Here is a 17,616-nt window from a genome sequence, read left to right as displayed (position 1 = left end):
CCGAGTCCCCCGCACCGCCAGGCCCAAGTTCTATCCAGGTGTTTCCTCCCGACGCCCCGCCCCCGAGGTCCAGGAATATGTTAGTTTCATGAGTCACAGCGCCGGCTCCTGACCCCCGCGGAGTTCTTGGCCGAGGTCCCTGCAGCCTCAGAGTCACTGTTTGACACGAGGGTCCTTGGGGGCCAGATCGGACCGGGCGTGGCCACGTGAGAGGCCGGCGTTATTGTGCTCGGAACACCCTGAACTTCAGTAACATTCGGGGGAAACGTGGCTGCCTGTGGCCTCGTGTGGCCTTGCCTGCCGGCCACGCTGGACAATGGAGTGAAGCTAAGCCAGCTCTCCGGCTTTCCCCTCCGCGGAGTCTTCTTTTTCCTTCTCATAACGGTGCCTCCTTTGCTTTGTCTAGGCTTTTCGAGAAAGACATGTCTGACAAGATGTCGAGTTTCCTGCACATCGGGGACATATGCTCCCTGTACGCGGAGGGATCGACAAATGGATTCATCAGCACGTTGGGGTAAGAGCACCTGCCTTCTCCTGTGGCCGCATCTGTCTCAGGCGGCGGGGCAGCGGCCTAACGCGGTGGTTTTGCTACGATGAGCATGCGGCCGTGTTACTCGGCTTTTCAGGGGTTGGCTCAGACTTTGTCATAATCCCCTCCTTCCCGTAGAAGGGACGTGCTGAGGATGTGGGGTAGCAGCTGAGGTTCGTGATCACAGACCCAGGGGAGCGCTGTGAGCCTCACAGGAGCCCCGTTGTCGGACGGGGACGTGTGTCGCGGAAGCGCGGAGCCCATCTTTCTTGGAAGCAGAGCCTCCTACTTGGAGTTGCCGTTGGCGTTTGAAAGTTGCAAACTGCACCGAGCTCTGGAAGCCAGATTGTTGCCCTGTTGTGCTTGCTTCAGTTTCCAGCCAGCTTTGAGCAGCCGACTATGTTCCGTGACGTCCTCCTGTGATTCTGCTGTGTAGAGGGGGACGGGCAGCACAGCCCCGGGGCGGGGACAGGAGGCAGAAGCGGGGTGCCCAGCTCCAGAAGTCGGGGTGGGCCACGCTGTCGGTGAGGGGAGCAGTGAGGCCGGGTGCATTGCTGGATTTGGCAGGAGCTCGTCGCAAATAAATGGGGGGAAGGAGGCCGACAGCTTCTCCTGGGACCTCCTCCTCCCGGGAGCCAGGCCTTCCTGTAACCAGGGCTGTGACGGAAAGCCGTGCACGCGCTCGGGAGGGTGTGCGGGCATGGGCGGTGGCGGGGAGGGGTCCCCGGCTCACGTTCCTGTCACCTCAGCCTCAAGGAGCAGGTGTTGCAGACACAGAATTACCACTCGGTTGGAGCCCGCCCACTGTATGGAAAGTCATTTCTGGGGGTCCCTCGATAAAAGCTTGCCTGTGGCTTTTGGCAAAGAGGCCTCTGTCGCTTGGGCCGCTCTGCCCCCCTTTCCTTTCTGGCCGATTCCTGCCATCTCCCCTTCCCTGTGGGGACTCTGTCATCCTCCTCAGTTTTCAGCCAGAACGGCAGCAGCACCGATTCCGCGAGTCCGTGGGCGTCCCCAGCAGGGTGCCTGCATCGCTGCACCCACATGGGCCCTGCAGTCCCCAGGCAGTGCTGACAGTGCGCCCTGTCGCTTGTTATGCCCAGATTTCAGGATCCCCAAGAGACCACACCAGGGAGCCAGCCGTGTCCGATGCAAAAGCAAAGAGTCTTTTATTCAAACCCGGGCTTGGCTCCCCTACCCTCCTTACTGACGCAGCAGCAAGTGGCAGAGAGACCCAGCCCTGTGGGGAGAGGGGTTTTATAGTAAGGGGAGGAGAGAGGACTGTGGGCCCTGCCGATTGGCCAGGCGCAAGTCGGTATCTCGTTACACAGGATGTGGTCATATCTATGGCGCGCACTTCCCTTGATTGTCATTGGTTAGTTTAAAGAAATCCTGGGTGTGGCTAGCAGAGGCTTGGGCTTCCAGGAAGAAGCCTTGCCGAGCACATGGCTGCCCAAAAATGGAGGACCCAGGGTAAGATGGAGGGCGTAGTCCTCGCCCTTTCATTGCTGTCACTGTCCATGGAGGTGAACCTCTGAGAAGCGGAGAGGATTGGCCACCTGCCTGGGGGTCACAGTGCCAAGAGTCAGGGCTCCAGGCTCCTAAGGGTGCCCTGGGGGGGCTGGCTTCCCCGACCGCCCTCCTCGCTCGCTCTCAGCCCACAGCTCTGATCTGGATGCCCTGTTCGTCCTCCATCCCGTTGTTCCTCTGTGGCCCCAAGTTCTTTTAATGGTGCCAGCCCCCAGGCTCACTGCCGGTCAGTGCTGAGCGCTGGGCCCCTCCTCCCCCAGCCCTGAAACCCTGGGGTCTCCTTCCCCTGAGGCCTCTGCCTCTAGTGCAGTGGTTCCCAACCTTCTGGCCCTTTAAATCCAGTTCCTCATGTTGTGACCCAACCATAAAGTTATTTTCGTTGCTACTTCATAACTGTAATGCTGCTACTGTGATGAATCGTCATGTAAATATCTGATATGCAGGATGGTCTTAGGCGACCCCTGTGAAAGGGTCGTTCGACCGCCAAAGGGGTCGCGACCCACAGGTTGAGAACCGCTGCTCTAGGGTATTGTGCATAGAATTCCGAGGATGTCGAATTGTTAATGAAAGTTTTCTTCAAAAATTACCAGCAAATGAACGCTAAGCTCCTCCTCCTCCTTACTGGGGGGGTTGGGGGGGTGGGAAAGGGGAGGTGGTGGCTCCTCTTAACACTTCCCTCAGAGGCCTCTGTCCTTCCCTGGCCCCCTGCACACAACATTCGAGGAAAACTGGGATGAAAATGGATCTGGAAAACTCGGCTTGGCCTTTTCATTCCCCTCTTAACCCCTTTCCCATGTGTGGACCCGGGTGTGGATGAGGAGGAGCGGCCACGACTGTGGGACTCGGCTTCCTCCCCGCCGGCTCCCCTCCCTCCCAATGGCTCCCCTCCCTCCCAATGGCTCCCCTCCCTCCCAGTGGCTCCCCTCCCTCCCAATGGCTCCCCTCCCTCCCAATGGCTCCCCTCCCTCCCAATGGCTCCAGGACACGCTGAGCTTCAGGACGCGAGTAGTGAGTGTGGCACGTGCGCGTCAGAGGGGGCTTGAGTCTCCGCGGAGCTGGTTAGAATATGGGGTCCCAGCCCGGGGACCCAGCTTTCGGTCGGCCTGGTGGCGGGGACCGGGTGAGGGTAGTTTAGAAGCAGAGGCCAATGAGCCTCTCTCCTGAGACCCTGGGGCCGGGAGCAGTGAAGTGCTGCCGCCCCTCCTGCTGCTCGTAGGTGGCCGAGAGCCGTGGACAATCCCTTGGCCTCCAGCCCTCACGGGCCCTTCCTCCTGCCCCTTCCTCCTGGTTCCAGAGCTCCACATGTCACGTGGGATCTGGTGGCCCCGCTGCACTGACCGCGGGGCTCAGGTGGCTCGTGGTGTGTCACACCCGGCTCTTGATTTCTGCATAAAAACCCAGGCCAGGGCCGCACTGTCCTCTGGCGGCTGCAGAGACAGCTGTGTTTTGGAGCCAAAGGAGGCAAACCGCTGGCTGCTGGGCTTCTCTGGACCCTGGGGTCCCCATCCATCGCCACTGAGCCCCTGGCCTGGGCAGGAGACCGGACTCGCCCTGGGCACCTTCTGGGCCGAGAGCAGGAGCTCCCGCCCTGGCGGCTCCAGCCATTCCTGCCTGGCCCATGGGGACAGGGAGGATGGGAGGGCCTGGCCCATGGAGATAGGGGGATGGGAGGGCCTGGCCCATGGGGATAGGGGGATGGGAGGGCCTGGCCCACGGGGATGGGGGGATGGGAGGGCCTGGCCCCTGGAGATAGGGGGATGGGAGGGCCTGGCCCACGGGGATGGGGGGATGGGAGGGCCTGGCCCATGGGGATGGGAGGGCAGAGGGCAGAGAGCGCCTGCCACTGAAGGCCAGGGGTGGGGTGGGACCTCGTGGAGAAGACGGCTCTGAGCAGGGCCTGGAGGGACAGTGGGATGTTAGGAGTGGAGGGGATTTTGGAGGAAGGAGCCGTCAGAGTAAAGGCCGGGGATTGATGGCACCTGCTTTGGGGTAAGAGGGAGCCTGATGCATGGAAGAGACCCCGGAAAACTGCAGCCTGTCCGCTGGGAGCCAGCTCTGCGGTCCCTGGGAAGGCGAGCCCGGCCTGGTCGCCGGCGGTAGGGACGTGGGTGGACATATCCTTCACCCGGCTCCCGGCCTGGCTCTCTTCACCTGCCCAAACAGACTCTTTAATGAGTGCTTCTGAAGGAAGTGCCTGCGTGAGGTTGATCAGCCAGGGCATTGAATTCGGGGTCCAGACTTCACTGGGAGCTGATACTTATTTCTCATTTTCCCCACTTTCCCCATTAGCCACTTCCAAGGCCTCGAAGTCCTTTTCTGTTTCCACGCATTGCGGTTCCCTCCGCCTGCAGCGCCCCGTCTTCCTCCTCCCGCCGTTCTCTCTCCCGGTTCAGTGGGTGTGACCTCCTGGGCTCAGCTGCTCCCACAGCCTCAGTTAGTTCCTGGGGTACAGCCCGTAGGCTATGTTCTCCTTTTGCTTATGGGGCTCCTGCACTTACCCTGAGCTCCCTGAGGGGGCTCCGCTGGCGGAGCACAGGACCCCTGGCGGTGCCTCCCGGCTTGGGCACTGCCTGCTGGGCTTGGATCCTGGATGTGGTTCGGAGAAAGGAGCCACGGAAAATGGACTGAGGCGGCCCTGGCAGAGGCAGCAGCTGGGGCTTCTGGGGCAGGTTTTGTGCCTGCAGGGGCCCCTCTAGCCCCCGGGGAACCTGGCCGTCTATTTTTAGGCCAGGAATAGCCCTGCCATTTTATTTTTTTAAAATATATTTTTATTGATTTCAGAGAGGAAGGGAGAGGGGGAGAGAGAGAGAGAGATACAAACATCAATGATGAGAGAGAATCATGGATCGGCTGCCTCCTGCACGCCCCCTCCTGGGGATCGAGCCCACAACCCAGGCATGTGCCCTGACCAGGAATTGAACCCTGACCTCCTGGTTCATAGGTGGACACTTAACCACAGAGCCACACCGGTGGGCGTGGCTGTTTGATTTTTGTAGAGCGCTTAGGGTTTTATTTTCTTGGACTTGCCTTGATGTAGCATTTACCTTTTTTTTCTTTTTTTTTTTAAATTTTGCAGGCTGGTCGACGATCGCTGTGTTGTGCAGCCGGAAACTGGAGACCTAAACAATCCGCCCAAGAAGTTCAGAGGTAAGGCGGCCACCTCCCTGGAGAGGGCGGCTTCCTCCCTGGAAAATTCATGAAGTGGCCACGGTGTGTGTGTTTTTTAAAGCGGTTGTGGGTTTATTTACTTACGTATATTTTTAAAAGTCGGGTTTCCATCCAGAGCCTTGGGACCTCTTGAGCGTGCCTGAGGAAGCTCGGGTCAGAGGGCGCTGGTTCAGGTTGAGGCCTCACCTGCGTGCGGCCGTCCCCGCCAGGCGGCTGCTCCCGTATTGGCCACAGGAAGCGTGTGCCTGGGGCAGACCTTGCTGCCGGAGGGGCTGGGGCTGGGGGGCTCTGGTGCCCTTCGACCCCCAACCTGGGCGAGGCGTTCTGGAGGGACAGGTGGGCGCTCTGCCGGCGCCTGCTCTCCGTCAGGCCTCCTGATCTGGTGTCCTCGGGAGGCGGCTTTACGTGTCCCACGAGGGTGAGAGAGAGCTGGTGCCGTAGCTGGTAGAAAACATCGCGTCTGTCTTCACGGTGGCCGGGGAGGCTCGGCTCTGGCTGCGAGGTTTTGATCAGGGAGCGACGTCGGGCAGGTGCTGGGGCCTGGCTGCAGCCTAGTCAGTGACGGGGGGTGGGTACCCCAGCACCGGCTTTTCAAGGCTCCCCGAGTGGCTCAGGGTGAGGTGTGGGCGGGCTCGGTGCCTGACGAGTGGCCTCAGTCCCACAGGGCTCACGCCTTGCCGTTTGCACATGATATCATTTGCGCTAGACGTTCTTGTCAGGTGACTTAGAAACTGATGTTTTCGAGTCGAAGCTAAAGAAATTCGGATAAAACGGGAAGCAGGCGTTCAGGGGCAGGGAGGCTGGTGTTGGCTGCGTCCGTGGGCACGAGGCTGTGGGCATGTCTTCCCCTGGCGGCTGGTTGGAACAGAGGAGTGACAGGCCAGGTGACAGGACCCTCCGCTGTCTCCAGCCTCCTCCGTGTCTTCGTCCAGAGCCCGGTCCCGAACGCAGCAGAAGTGAGAGAGTGGAGCTGCCGCTCCTAGTCCTGCCAGCCACAGAGCTCTCCCCGCTCTGAGGAGCAGGCGTGCCTCAGTTTACCTTTAACAGGCCAAGACCGGTGGCCTCGGAGCCATGGTTAGCACATGGAGCCGCTGTCCACCTTGTGAGGGGAGGGGAACCCGCCCAGGCGGAGTCAGGCAGCCTGTCCGGGGTCACACAGCTGGCGGAGGGTGAGGCATCACCTGCGACTTTCAGACCTGCGGGGCCTGAGTCCCACCCCAGGGAGTGTGATCTGGGTGGCCCAGGGCGCCTGTGTGCGAGCCGCTGGGGAGCCGCCTGCCGTCTTTGGGGTGTGCTGCTGCGTCCCTCCTTTTCTTGACAAGTTATTCCCTAAACTGGATTGGGGGCCCTCACGGCCTGTGTTTAGGAGAATGGGAGCCAGAGGCCTGTTCATGCAAAGCTCCCTGTGGCTCCGACCTGGGTGTGTACCTTTGCAGGCCCCTCCTAACACCTGCTCCCCATTTGCTCGATAACCTCGGCCCCAGGACCAGGCTTCCTGGGGTGCAGTCCGAGTCCCACTCAGTCTTAGCCGTGTAACACGTGACTTATTACCCAGCCTCCCTGACCCTGGGTTTTCTCATCTGTGAAATGGGAGGCTGGCCCCTGGGTGAGGGCTCAGGATGCCTGGCTGTTCTTCTCCTTTCGTTTCCAGGCCCTGGTACGGAGCCTGGTAGCCCTCGGGCAAGGAGCTGCGTATGACTGCTTAGCGATTCGAGAATAACTGTGTGTCGTTTCTCTTTTTGACTTTAGATGCTTTCCTGGGTGGGGGTGTGCACCTGGGCCCCAGGGGCCTCGATTGGAGGCCCACTGTTTCCATACACAGGCCAGGGACTCGAGGGATGACTTAGTTTCTCTGAGGTTCTTTCCTCACCTGTAAGCTGGGGAGAGCAGCTCCGTCCCTATAGAGGGAACAGGTTGCAGGCAGTACAGGTAAAGAGCCAGCGTTCTTGGTCCACGAGACTCGCCCAGTGACCGGGATAGCTGTTCGTTTTCCTAATAGATGCAGTTGCTTGTTTCTGGTAAAAGCACATTTCTAAGGAATTGCTTTTATTTTTATTTTTTGCAATTCCCTTGGCTGTGTCGCCTGCCCCTCACTGCGTGTGTAGAAGAAGGGATTGGCCGCACGCCTGTTTCTCGTCCGCCAAGGCTTCTGCGTCACCGATGCAGCTCGGAGTGTTTCTGTCCCGGGGGGAGGAGAAGCGCGGAGGTGCAGAAGGATTCGGGTCCCTGAGTCCTGGGGTTGCGGTGGCACTTTCGGGGGCCCCGGCCTCCGGAAGGTGAGGCAGGGTCTCTCTCCTCCCTGATTGGTGTTGGCTTTGCCCAAGTCCCGAAAGAGCAGGGAAGGCAGACATCTGGTCGAAACCAGGAATAGAAACTCTGTGGTTAGTGAATTCCTTTCTCTGTGGGATCTTTCCCGTCCCCTCCCCTGCCCCTCCCCCCACAGTGACATCTTCTGCGAAGGGAAGAGGGAGCCGGGCAGCCAGTCCCCTTCCTGGTCCCAGGACCCTGCTGCTTGCTTTACTTTTCTTTTTAAAAAATGTCTTCATTGACCTCAGAGAGGAAGGGAGAGAGAGTGAGCGATAGAAATATCAGTGATGAGAAAGAATCATCCATCGGCTGCCTCCTGCACGCCCCCCACCGGGGATCGAACCTGCAACCCGGGCATGTGCCCTTGACCAGGAATCGAACCGTGACCTCCTGGTTTATAGGTCGATGCTCAACCCCTGAGCCATGCCGGCCGCTGGCCCCTGCTGTTTTCACCCTGACCTCAGGGCTGTGGAGCAGCGACAGGACTGGGGCTCTCGTGTGGCTCATGCTGCCTACGTGTGGTCCCCTCTTCCGGATCGGATCGTCTCCCTTCGGTTCCAGGGGCTGACCTTGGCCCCTAATTCTTCCTCTTGTCCCAGGAGCCGCCATATCCATGTCCCCGCGTCAGAGAGGTTTCAGCCTGTGGGAAGGTCTTCGTTCAGGAGAGCAGCTGTTTGAGGGAAACTCAGTCTGCGACGGGGGGAGGGGGGCCGGTGAGGAGGGAGGGGTGCTGTGATGCGGTCAGGGGTCTCTGTGCACTGGGAAGAGGCGGAGCGTGTTCTAGACAAGTCTCTCCCGTGTCCCCCGTTTCTTCTTTCTCCCCAATCAGCTTGGTTCCCCGCACAGCAATCAGGAAGCGAATGTGAAAATGCATGTGCAGCTCAAGAGGCTTCGAGCCCTGCTCTGCCTCAGGCCGCGGCCTCGGTGATGGGGCGGGGACAGCCCGAGGCGGTAAACACGTCCCCTTGCTGTCAGGAGTCTTAGGGCTCCGTGGAGACACAGAACCACATCCCGAATAACAGGAGGCAACATGAATACAGCATTTACTTTGTGCAGAGCATGTATGGCTTTTCTCTCTTCACCCACGTCCCCCACCCGTGAGGGGTAGGCGTCGTGCCCCACTATGCAGGCCAGCGTCTCGCCTCAGAGTGACCAGCATCCCTCCACAGACTCTCCGGCCCCTCTGTGCTCTTGGTGACGCGGCAGCTTTGTGGGGGGACTCGGAGACGAAGGGCCTCTTTCTAACCTGAGAGTATTTCAGTGTCGCCCTGCTTCCCTGGTCACCGTCGGCGAGGAGTCAGGCTGAGGCAGGTGCAGGAAAACCGAGACGGGCGGGGGCACCGTCTGACGTGAGAGCCAGCGTCCAGCCAGCATCTGCCACCCGAGGCCCTGAGCCCGGGGGGTGGGGGAGGGTGAGGGGGGGCAGGAGAGTCATTTCCCCTCTCCAGGACTCAGTGGCCCCGTCGGTAAGTGCAGCTCAGGTGAAATGACTTCCCAAACCCCTTGCAGCTTGGAACTGTGTGCTGGGGCTGGAGACGGCCGGTGTCCATGTCACAGAAAGCCTGGCGCATGGGGCCTTGGCCTCCGGGAGCCCCGGCCTCCCGGGCAGGCTCCTGTGTCTTGGGCTGCAGGCCTTCTCTGTCAAGATAAGACCCATGCGTGGGACCAGCCAGGCCTTGCTGGGGCCAGATGGGGACACAGCCAGATACTGGGTGGCAAAGGTCCTGTGGACTAGGGTGGCCCTCCCGGCTCCCTGGCTCAGCTGTCTTCACCGAACTTTGTGTTAATTGTTGCTAAGCAACGTTCTTTTTTTTCTTTCTTTCTGTAGGCAAAGCATGCAAGGAATGAATTCATATCTCATTTAGTTTTAAATACTCACATGCAACGGGGCTAACTTCACATTTTTTTGTGTGATTTTGGTTCTAAGCTGTGAAGGGCCTTAAGCGGGGGGGAGGGTGCGTGGTCGGGGGGACAGGACGGGGACGGGGATGGGGCTCCGCTTCTACCGTCTGGAGAAATAAGGCGGAAACACAGCCTATTTAGGTGCGTGTCCAGCAGTGGCCTCGGGGACTGGAGGTGTGTGGGGGCCGCTGTGCGCTCTGTGGGGAAGCCTCCCGCAACCTGTACTGTGTTCAGAAAATCCTTTCGAATTTAATAAAAAGATTAGTAGGTTTTAAATAACCCTCATTTCAGGTTTACCAGCTTAGCTGTCTCCCACGGACAGACTCTGCTGGGAGGGAACGCTCTGTAATTTACATCAGTCCCCGAGGCAGGGATGCTCACAGCGGCACAGCCGCGGGGATGGTGCCCGAGGCTCGACTGTGCTGGCGTCCCACACACTCCTCACCCCTCGCTGGCTCTCTGCCCGCGTGCCCGGAGTTTCGAGGTGCATGTCTGCGGCGCTGGGCGTGCTGGGCACGGGCATGGGCAGGGGCAGCCTATGCCCTTTGGTGTCCGGACAGCTTCCTTGTTGGACACCGAGTCACCCATGGAGTGGAGACCCCAGGCCCCGCTTCGTGTCCTTTGACCTGTAACAGCTCATCTGCTAACAGAGAACAGATTTCAGCTCTGGAGGCAGAGGCTGCCTTTAGTGCCACAGAAGCATTGACGCTGTCATCTGATCGAGTCTCAGCATTGCCCCCGTGGCTTCCTTCACGAGGGCAAGGCTGATGGGGACGGGGGTGGGGGTGGGCAGGGGTCTAGGGGTCATTCGTCTCCTGGGAGCGGAGCGCCAGGCTTCTCTGATCGCCCCTGCAGCTCTGATGAGGTCGGGTTGAGTCACTTGAGCGTATGAGAACGCGTCCTTTCTTCACAGACGGGGAGATGAGACGAAGGAAGTGTCCGGGGTCCAAGAGCAAATCCGCGTGGAAATTGGGGCTGGGACGCACCCTGGCGTCCCCCGCACTGTCCTGTAGGCGGCTGCGTTTGGGCCATAGATTTAAAACAATTGTTTTTGTCCCATCACCCTGTGGAATTAATCCTAACCTGTTTTCCATAAGTGCAGGTAACAGTGACTACCTCGCATGGTGCTCACATACATGAGTTAATTTAATCGATTTAACTTGTATGGTTTCCTTTATGTTAATTTTTCACTCCCGTCGCCACCCGCAAGGCAGCTGCAGTGTGCAGAAGGCTTATCCTCCTTTTATGGGTGAAAAACTGACCACGAGAGGTTGAGCGTTGGGTCCAAGGTTACAGGGAAGCGCCGGAGCCAGGATTCGAACCCAGACAGTCTGACATCGGCAGCCTTCCCTTTCAGACCTGCTCCAGCCTGCCCGTGGGAGGGGGCTGGGCCTGCAGTGTCCCTTTCCTGAGCTACTGGGTTCCTTAATCAGTTTCCTCCTCTGTTGCCCCCGATGGGGCATTCTGGGACACGTTGTCACAGGTGCACATGTCTGTAACATGCTGGAGATACACGCTAACTGTCTGCCTGGCAACGGCCAGTGCAGCATGTATCACGCTGTCTTCTGTTTATATAGATTCTGCAGCATCTGGAGGGACCAGGTTTTAGTCTGCGCTCTGGCCTGGTGCTGGCATAAGGCTGCCTTCCCAGCCTGGCCTTGAGGACGGGGGTTGAGCTCCCAGGAGAAGGCACGTCCAGTGGCTACTTCCACGGGGGCCATGACCAGGGGGAGGCACCTCTCTCCGGGGCGGAGGCCGCACGGCTCCCGGAGAAGCAAAGGCTGTGCCTGTCCCACCAGCACTGGTTTGGGGAGGTGCGCGCAGGCGGCCACAGGTGTGGGCAGGAGACTCCGTCCCATCAGAGGCTCCACCTGTGTTCCTTTGAGGTCAGGGTAGAAGCGCTCCCGTTCCAGCCGCTGCAATGATCGAGGGAGAATAAGTTGGGCAATTCTTCCCTCGGCGAGATTTAGAGGTTCCTTTTTTCACCTGGAAATTTTCTGGGTCCATGTGAGTTCCAATCTGAGTGCTTCTGAAACTTCTGGGTGTTTTGTGCTAAAATTATGCGTGTCTAAAAATGTTATCAGGGATGAGACTCGGTCCCTAAGCTCGCTGGGAGTCCCGCTGGCAGATTTCCGAGGTCCCCCCTCCCCCCTCCACATTCCCGGAAGCTCGGACTTTCAGGTGAAGGGCCCACATCCGGTTAGTCACACGGTGCAGTCTGTCTCTCTCTCTCTCTCTCTCTCTCTCTCTCTCTCTCGGCCTTGGCTTCAGTCTTGTCGACAGAAAATACTGGGGTTTGTTGCCATAGTTTCAGTGAAAAATTTGACCTTAGCTACAATAACATACAGTTAGAAAGAACCAGCTAATCGGTTTTCTAAAATTAGGTGCTCTAGTACAGGAACCTGGAGGAACAGGGCATTCAATTAAATATTACGCAGGGTAATGGACGCCCCAGGGAAGGCTGCCCTTGGTCCGAGTCAGGGCCAGGAGGGTCCCGCCGTCCGGCACGGGTCTGTGCAAGCTGGAACTTTTCTGTCTTTTTTGGTTGATATTAGCATCACCTTATTGTCCGATGTCAGCAATGAGCGTGGAAAGCTGACAGCAAAGCAGGACAGTCGCGTTATTTCCCGCCCCCCCTGGGGGCGCAGACCACCCGGTGGGGCGCGAGGACGCTTGTTGGTGACCTGGAGGTTGGTGTGGAGACAAGGAGAGGCACCTGAAAAGCTGCTGCTTGTCTGGAATCTGGGTGTTGGAGCAACAAGGTTCTAGACCAGTGATGGCGAACCTTTTGAGCTCGGCGTGTCAGCATTTTGAAAAACCCTAACTTAACTCTGGTGCCCTGTCACCTATAGAAATTTTTTGATATTTGTAACCTCCTCCCTCTCTGGTCCCTCAGCTCTGACTCCCGACTCCCGAGCCCAGCTGTGGCTCCTTCCCTCACCTGCATCCCTCGGTCCCTCGGTCCCTCAGCCCCTGCACCCAGATTTGGCCCCGAGCGATGGTCCGTCTGTGGATGATGTAAAACCTTCTCTCCCATCAGTCACTTACCCCCTGAGAACCTCTGCAGTGGCCCCTCGCTGTGGCGATGGCTGAAATGTTACCAGGTTGGGTGGAGCTGGGGTACCGTTTCTAGTGCGAGGTGGGGTTCGGTTTTTTCGGTTCCAGGACACACATTCAAGCCCTCGTTGGCATCCTTGTCCACCTGTGTCATCCCCGGCCTTGGCCGCGCAGAGGTGCTGCGCGTGCAGCTGTTTGCAGCTGACCGCTGACTGTGACCGTGGCTTGGGTTCTGCACGCCCATGTCAGCCACAGCCCATCCATTTTCTCTCTCCATTTTATTTTTACGATTTTAGCTTTTTTCTCTTTTACCTTAAAACAATGCTTTCTCTTAAAAAATTTTTTTTTATTGATTTCAGAAAGGAAGGGAGAAGGGGAGAGAGAAAGAAACATCAATGATGAGAGAGAATCATTGATCAGCTGCCTCCTGCACTCCCCCTACTGGGGATGGAGCCCACAACCCGGGCCTGTGCCCTGACCCGGAATCAAATGGTGACCTCTCAACCACTGAGCCACGCCAGCCGGGCCAGCTCTTTAATACGATTTGAAATGTGGGGTAGATTTAAGAGGATATAAACTTCCCCTTTGGCTTGTTGGCATCTGAGCGACTGCGTGGAAAGTATGTCCTTGGCAGGCTCTGAGACGGTCTCAGAGGCCCTGGGGTTGCGCGCGCTGCCCGGCTGCTCACAAGGTCACCTACCTGGACGGGAGCAGCGGGGCTGCCAGGAGGGCTTTGCAGTTGTACGAGGAGGGACGCGTGAGAACCACTTGGAGGATTATTCTCGGAGAAGGTTGAATCCTAGACATTTTGTTTTTTAATGGTCATTGTTGCCCTCCCCCCCTCTCCTCTCCCTCTCCCTCTCCCTCTCCCTTTCCCTCTCCCTCTCCCTTCTTCCCTCTCTCTTTTAAATCCTCACATGAGGATATTTTTTTTTCCATTGCTTTTCAGAGAGAGTGGAAGGGAGGGAAGGAGGGAGAGAAGAGAGAGACACATAAATGTGAGAGAGATACATCGACTGGTGGCCTCCTGCACGTGCCCCACCCGGGGCGGGAGGGATGGGATGGTGGGAGGGAACCTGCACCCCAGGTACAAGCCCTTGGCTGGGGATCAAACCCAAGACCCTTTGGTGCTCGGGCCGGCGCCCTGACCACTGAGGACACGGGCCAGGGCTGTGGCCATCTCCATCAGGTCACTGTGCCCAAGTAATTTGAATTCATCTCAGTAGCAGTTTAGAGAAGACGCAGTTAGAGAGCGTGCTGAAGCGCCAGCGTGAACGTACGGTGCTTCCGGCCGGCCGGCTTCTTCACCCGCAGGTGTTTAGGCCCTGGCGCCCGCGAGGGTCATTGGGTTGCGGGGAGTGAGCAGGTATCGCTGGAGGGGGTGGGTGTGTCGGGTTGGTCAGTGAGGTGGTGAGCTCATAGGGACTTGATTCTGGCCACAGCCTGCGTGAGCTAGCTCCCACAGCAGGTGGGTTTTGTGGGCTCAAGCCATCCTGGCCCTGCGGCTGAGTTGCAGGAAGGGCCCCACAGCAGGGCTCAGGCCGGGGCACCCTCAGCAGCAGGGCCTGTGTCCAGCTCCGTCCCTTCCTCCCTCCGCGCATCTGCTGCTGCGTGTCCTTGTGCTGCTCTGGGTCAGGGTTTGCTGTGCTCTGAGCTGGAGCCCTGCGGTGCCCCTGCTTTGCTGCCCTCAGCGGGGGTGGTGGCTGTATCTGTATTGTCTGTTGCTATCATGTTCCCTGACGCCCGGTTGCCCAGTGAGTCAGCCGGCTCGCCAGGTGCATTCTTCATGGCCAGGTTAACCGCCGACTCACCCCTCCTACATCTTTTTTCTCGGGTTGGTTTTGTCAGTTGCATTTTTCTAGACGTTCACTTGTGTCATCTGAGGCTTCGAACCTATAGTATCCTCTGTTTTCTTGTTAGTCCCTGAAGTGTCTGGTTTGGTCTGGTCCCTGCGTTGGGTTTAGGAATGCCCCCCCCCTCCATGATGTCCACTGTAATCCCCAGAACCTGCGCACACGTCCCCTTATTTGGCAAAAGGCACGTCACAGGTGTGACAGAGTGAAGGGCCTGGAGGAGGCCAGCCTGTCTGGGATTTGCTGATGTGTCCGATGATGCCATCGCAGGTCCTCACGGGCGGGAGGCGGGAAGAGCAGGGCTTAGGAGGAGGCAGGGGGATGGAAGCAACAGGTGGGAGCGCTGCAGCCGGGAGCCCCGGAGAGCAGGAGCCGGGGCAGGCGTCCGGAAGGAAGGCGGCCCTGCCTTGGTTGTAGGCTTCGTGCCATCCGGAGATGGAGTTGTGTTGCTTTAGCCACTGTGATTTTGGTGATGGTTACAGTATCAACAGGACTACCATGACGCTATTCCTAGGAATACTTAGTTGTGCATTAAATAAAGAATAAATAGTTCCTTGACACGTTTTTCCATGTCGTGGGTCTTCAGAGAAACACATCTTGGCTTTATCGATTCTCTCGTGGTTGCTGTTGAAGTCCCTTAATTTCTGCCTTTTCGTCCTCCTCTGCCTGGAATTCGCCCTGCTCTCCCTTTAGGCTCTGACGTCGGGGGATCAGGCGTGAGCCTTCTCCGCTGTCACGTGGGCCTCTCGCTGTCCGTTCCCGCTAAGGCAAGCATGTCAAACTCAAAGGCTAACGCAGGCCAAATAAACGAGGCATGCGGCCCGCGGGCCGAGAGTCTGACCTGCTTGCTCGGAGGGGTGTTGTCATGGTGGCCCACAGAGCGTGACGTTTCGTGGTTTTATTACTGACCTCCGAATGTTTTCTCTCATCCACGATCATTTCTAAAACCTGTGTGTCACCTAGAGGCATTCTCTGTTTTCAGCTGTGCGGGGGCCGGGGCACGGGGGGGAGTTCCGCGTTCTCTCCTTTTAGAAAGCGTTTGATGCCTGGGTTTGTGCTGGTCAGATCCCAGGATCCTATCAGTCCTTCAAAACCGGAAAGGCTTGTTTTGTGGCCTCTCACGTGACCCGCTCCTACACCTGCCCGGCTGGGTTTGAGGGAATGTGGGTTTCCGGCCTGGTGCGTGTCCTAGTGGGCGTGGGTTTGTTTTGTTTTGGTCAATTTGACGCATCAGTTGTTGAAAGGCAGTGTTTGCAGTGATGGAGCTGTGCCGCCCTGGTCATGGGGGTGGTAATATAATACATGGATGTCTCGGAGGACGTGTCCCGGGGAGAAGGGCATTGTACTGCCTGGAAACAATTCTTAAAGGTTTAAAAACTCCTGTTAGGAAGGTGGACTTGCAGCGTCATCTTGCAGTTTACAAGGTCCTTTCTGTGTGTGTGTTTTCAGTTTATGGAAGTCACTCGGGGAAAGGCTAAAACCGTGTAGAACTGTTTTAACCTCCTGGTGAACTGAACGTTTTATCATGATGTAGGGAACATTTTAACCTGTTTTATGTCTCGAGGTCTGTTTTTTCTATTATGAATGTACCCGCCCCGGCACTGTTTCAGTTAGTATTTGATATAACTTTTTTCAAACGATCTGTCCTTAAGTTTTAGACGTGTCTCTCATAAACTGCACACAGCCAGATTTTAAAAATGATTCCAACCGCCTGCGGCTATTAATTAGAATGATGGTTTCGGGTATATAGTCTTAGTTGTTTTTCTTTTTACCTCAATTTTCTTCCTTTCTTGCCTCCTTTAAGTTTCACTGCAGGTGTGTTGTGGTGGTTCTCCATTCCATTTTTCTTGGCTGTATTGATTCTCCCATAGATTGCTGTTGTAAAAGAGCAAGGAGTGCTCAAGTTAGGTTGAGGGTTATACCTTCTATATTTATTGTAGCAGGTACCCCACGTTTCATTGTGCGCACTGAACGAAGCCTAAAGCTAACAGCTATCATTATTTTCTGCTGTTCCACAAGGACCTTAGAACATTTCGGTTCCCTTCACCTTTCTCAGTATATGCTCTCGGTGTTCATAATGCTAGTGCTTTTTACATTTTTTTATTTAAACTTGAATATTAGGTATGATTTTGTTTCATATGGTCACTTTTTTTTTACTGACTTACAAATTAGTAAATAGTTACTAGACCTTTTATCTGGGATAATTATCTTCCTGCTTCAAGAACACCCTAGAGAGCCCTACCTGGTTTGGCTCAGTGGATAGAGCATCAGCCTGTGGACTGAAGGGTCCCGGGTTCGATTCTGGTCAAGGGCACATGCCCGGGTTGCAGGCTTGATCCCCAGTGGGGGGTGTGCAGGAGGCAGCTGAACGATTCCTATCATTGATGTTTCTATCTCTCTCCCTCTTCCTCTCTGAAATCAATTTTAAAAAATCTGTCTATCTATCTATCTGAATATCCTATAGAATTTAGAGGGTCTGTTGGTGGTCACTTCTCTTATTTTGTTTGGAAACAATCATTTTAATTTGTCTGGAAATTCTGTGCTGTAAGAAATGGCAGCACACACTTGCTACTTTTTGTCCAATGGCAAACTGTCACTTTCTATCTGACGGCTGGCTGCCAGTAGCTCCTGAAACTTATAATTTTATAGCTTTAACCGGTAGAGAGAGGCTGGTCTCTGCTGCTTTAATCTTTAAAAATTCCAAGAAAAGGTCCTGGTTGAGTTTGGATGAGGGTTCTTTGAGTCACTGGATTCTACTTTCTGTTGTTCCTGCTTAAACTACGTCTACTTAGAAAGGCTGTGCGTCTGTCTTCCGTGTGGGCCGATAAGGGCAGAGGGTTAGGGTGATGCCTACAGCCCAACGCAGTGACCGAGAGTGAGAACTTGGACGGTTCCTCTGTGACTCTCGGCGCTGCGTTCCTTAGCACGTCCTGACGGAGCGCTGAGCTCGTGCCCCGTGAAGAGGCGGGAGCAGGTGACAGCACGCGGCCCAGGTCTAGGGGCTGGGACCTGAGTCCCAGCCTCTGCTTCCTCCCCGACCGCAGGCCCGGCTCGTCTTCGTCTGTGATGCATGTTGATGGGATAAGGAGACACAGCAGAACTCTTATTGCGGGTCTGTCCCATCAAGGCCCGGGCCAGGCCCTGCTTGTGTCGCTGTTGTGTTTCTAGTCTTCTCGGGTCCCTCTCTGGCTCTGCTGACTTTTAATCTCTGTTTGAGGAAAGACTCGGTCTAACATTGTGTTCTTGCATCTCGTTGTCAGAAACGTAACGACC

General features: G+C 56.7%; 1 protein-coding gene across 1 annotated transcript in view; it reads left to right on the top strand.

The window, feature by feature from the left end:
* Positions 1–17,616, top strand: part of ITPR1 (inositol 1,4,5-trisphosphate receptor type 1) — a gene marked incomplete at its 3' end in the record, with an annotated part of 121,723 nt that overhangs the window by 15,520 nt on the left and 88,587 nt on the right. Inside the window, exons 3-4 of the mRNA XM_023746403.1 lie at positions 407–514; positions 5,133–5,203. Coding sequence (XP_023602171.1) covers positions 423–514; positions 5,133–5,203 — 163 coding nt within the window. The remainder of the gene's footprint in view (positions 1–406; positions 515–5,132; positions 5,204–17,616) is intronic.

This window comes from Myotis lucifugus, unplaced genomic scaffold (assembly GCF_000147115.1).
Source record: "Myotis lucifugus unplaced genomic scaffold, Myoluc2.0 scaffold_674, whole genome shotgun sequence".
Classification (NCBI taxonomy): Eukaryota; Metazoa; Chordata; class Mammalia; order Chiroptera; family Vespertilionidae; genus Myotis; species Myotis lucifugus.
The sequence above is the reverse complement of the archived record's forward strand: the minus strand, read 5'-3'. Positions and strand labels throughout refer to the sequence as shown.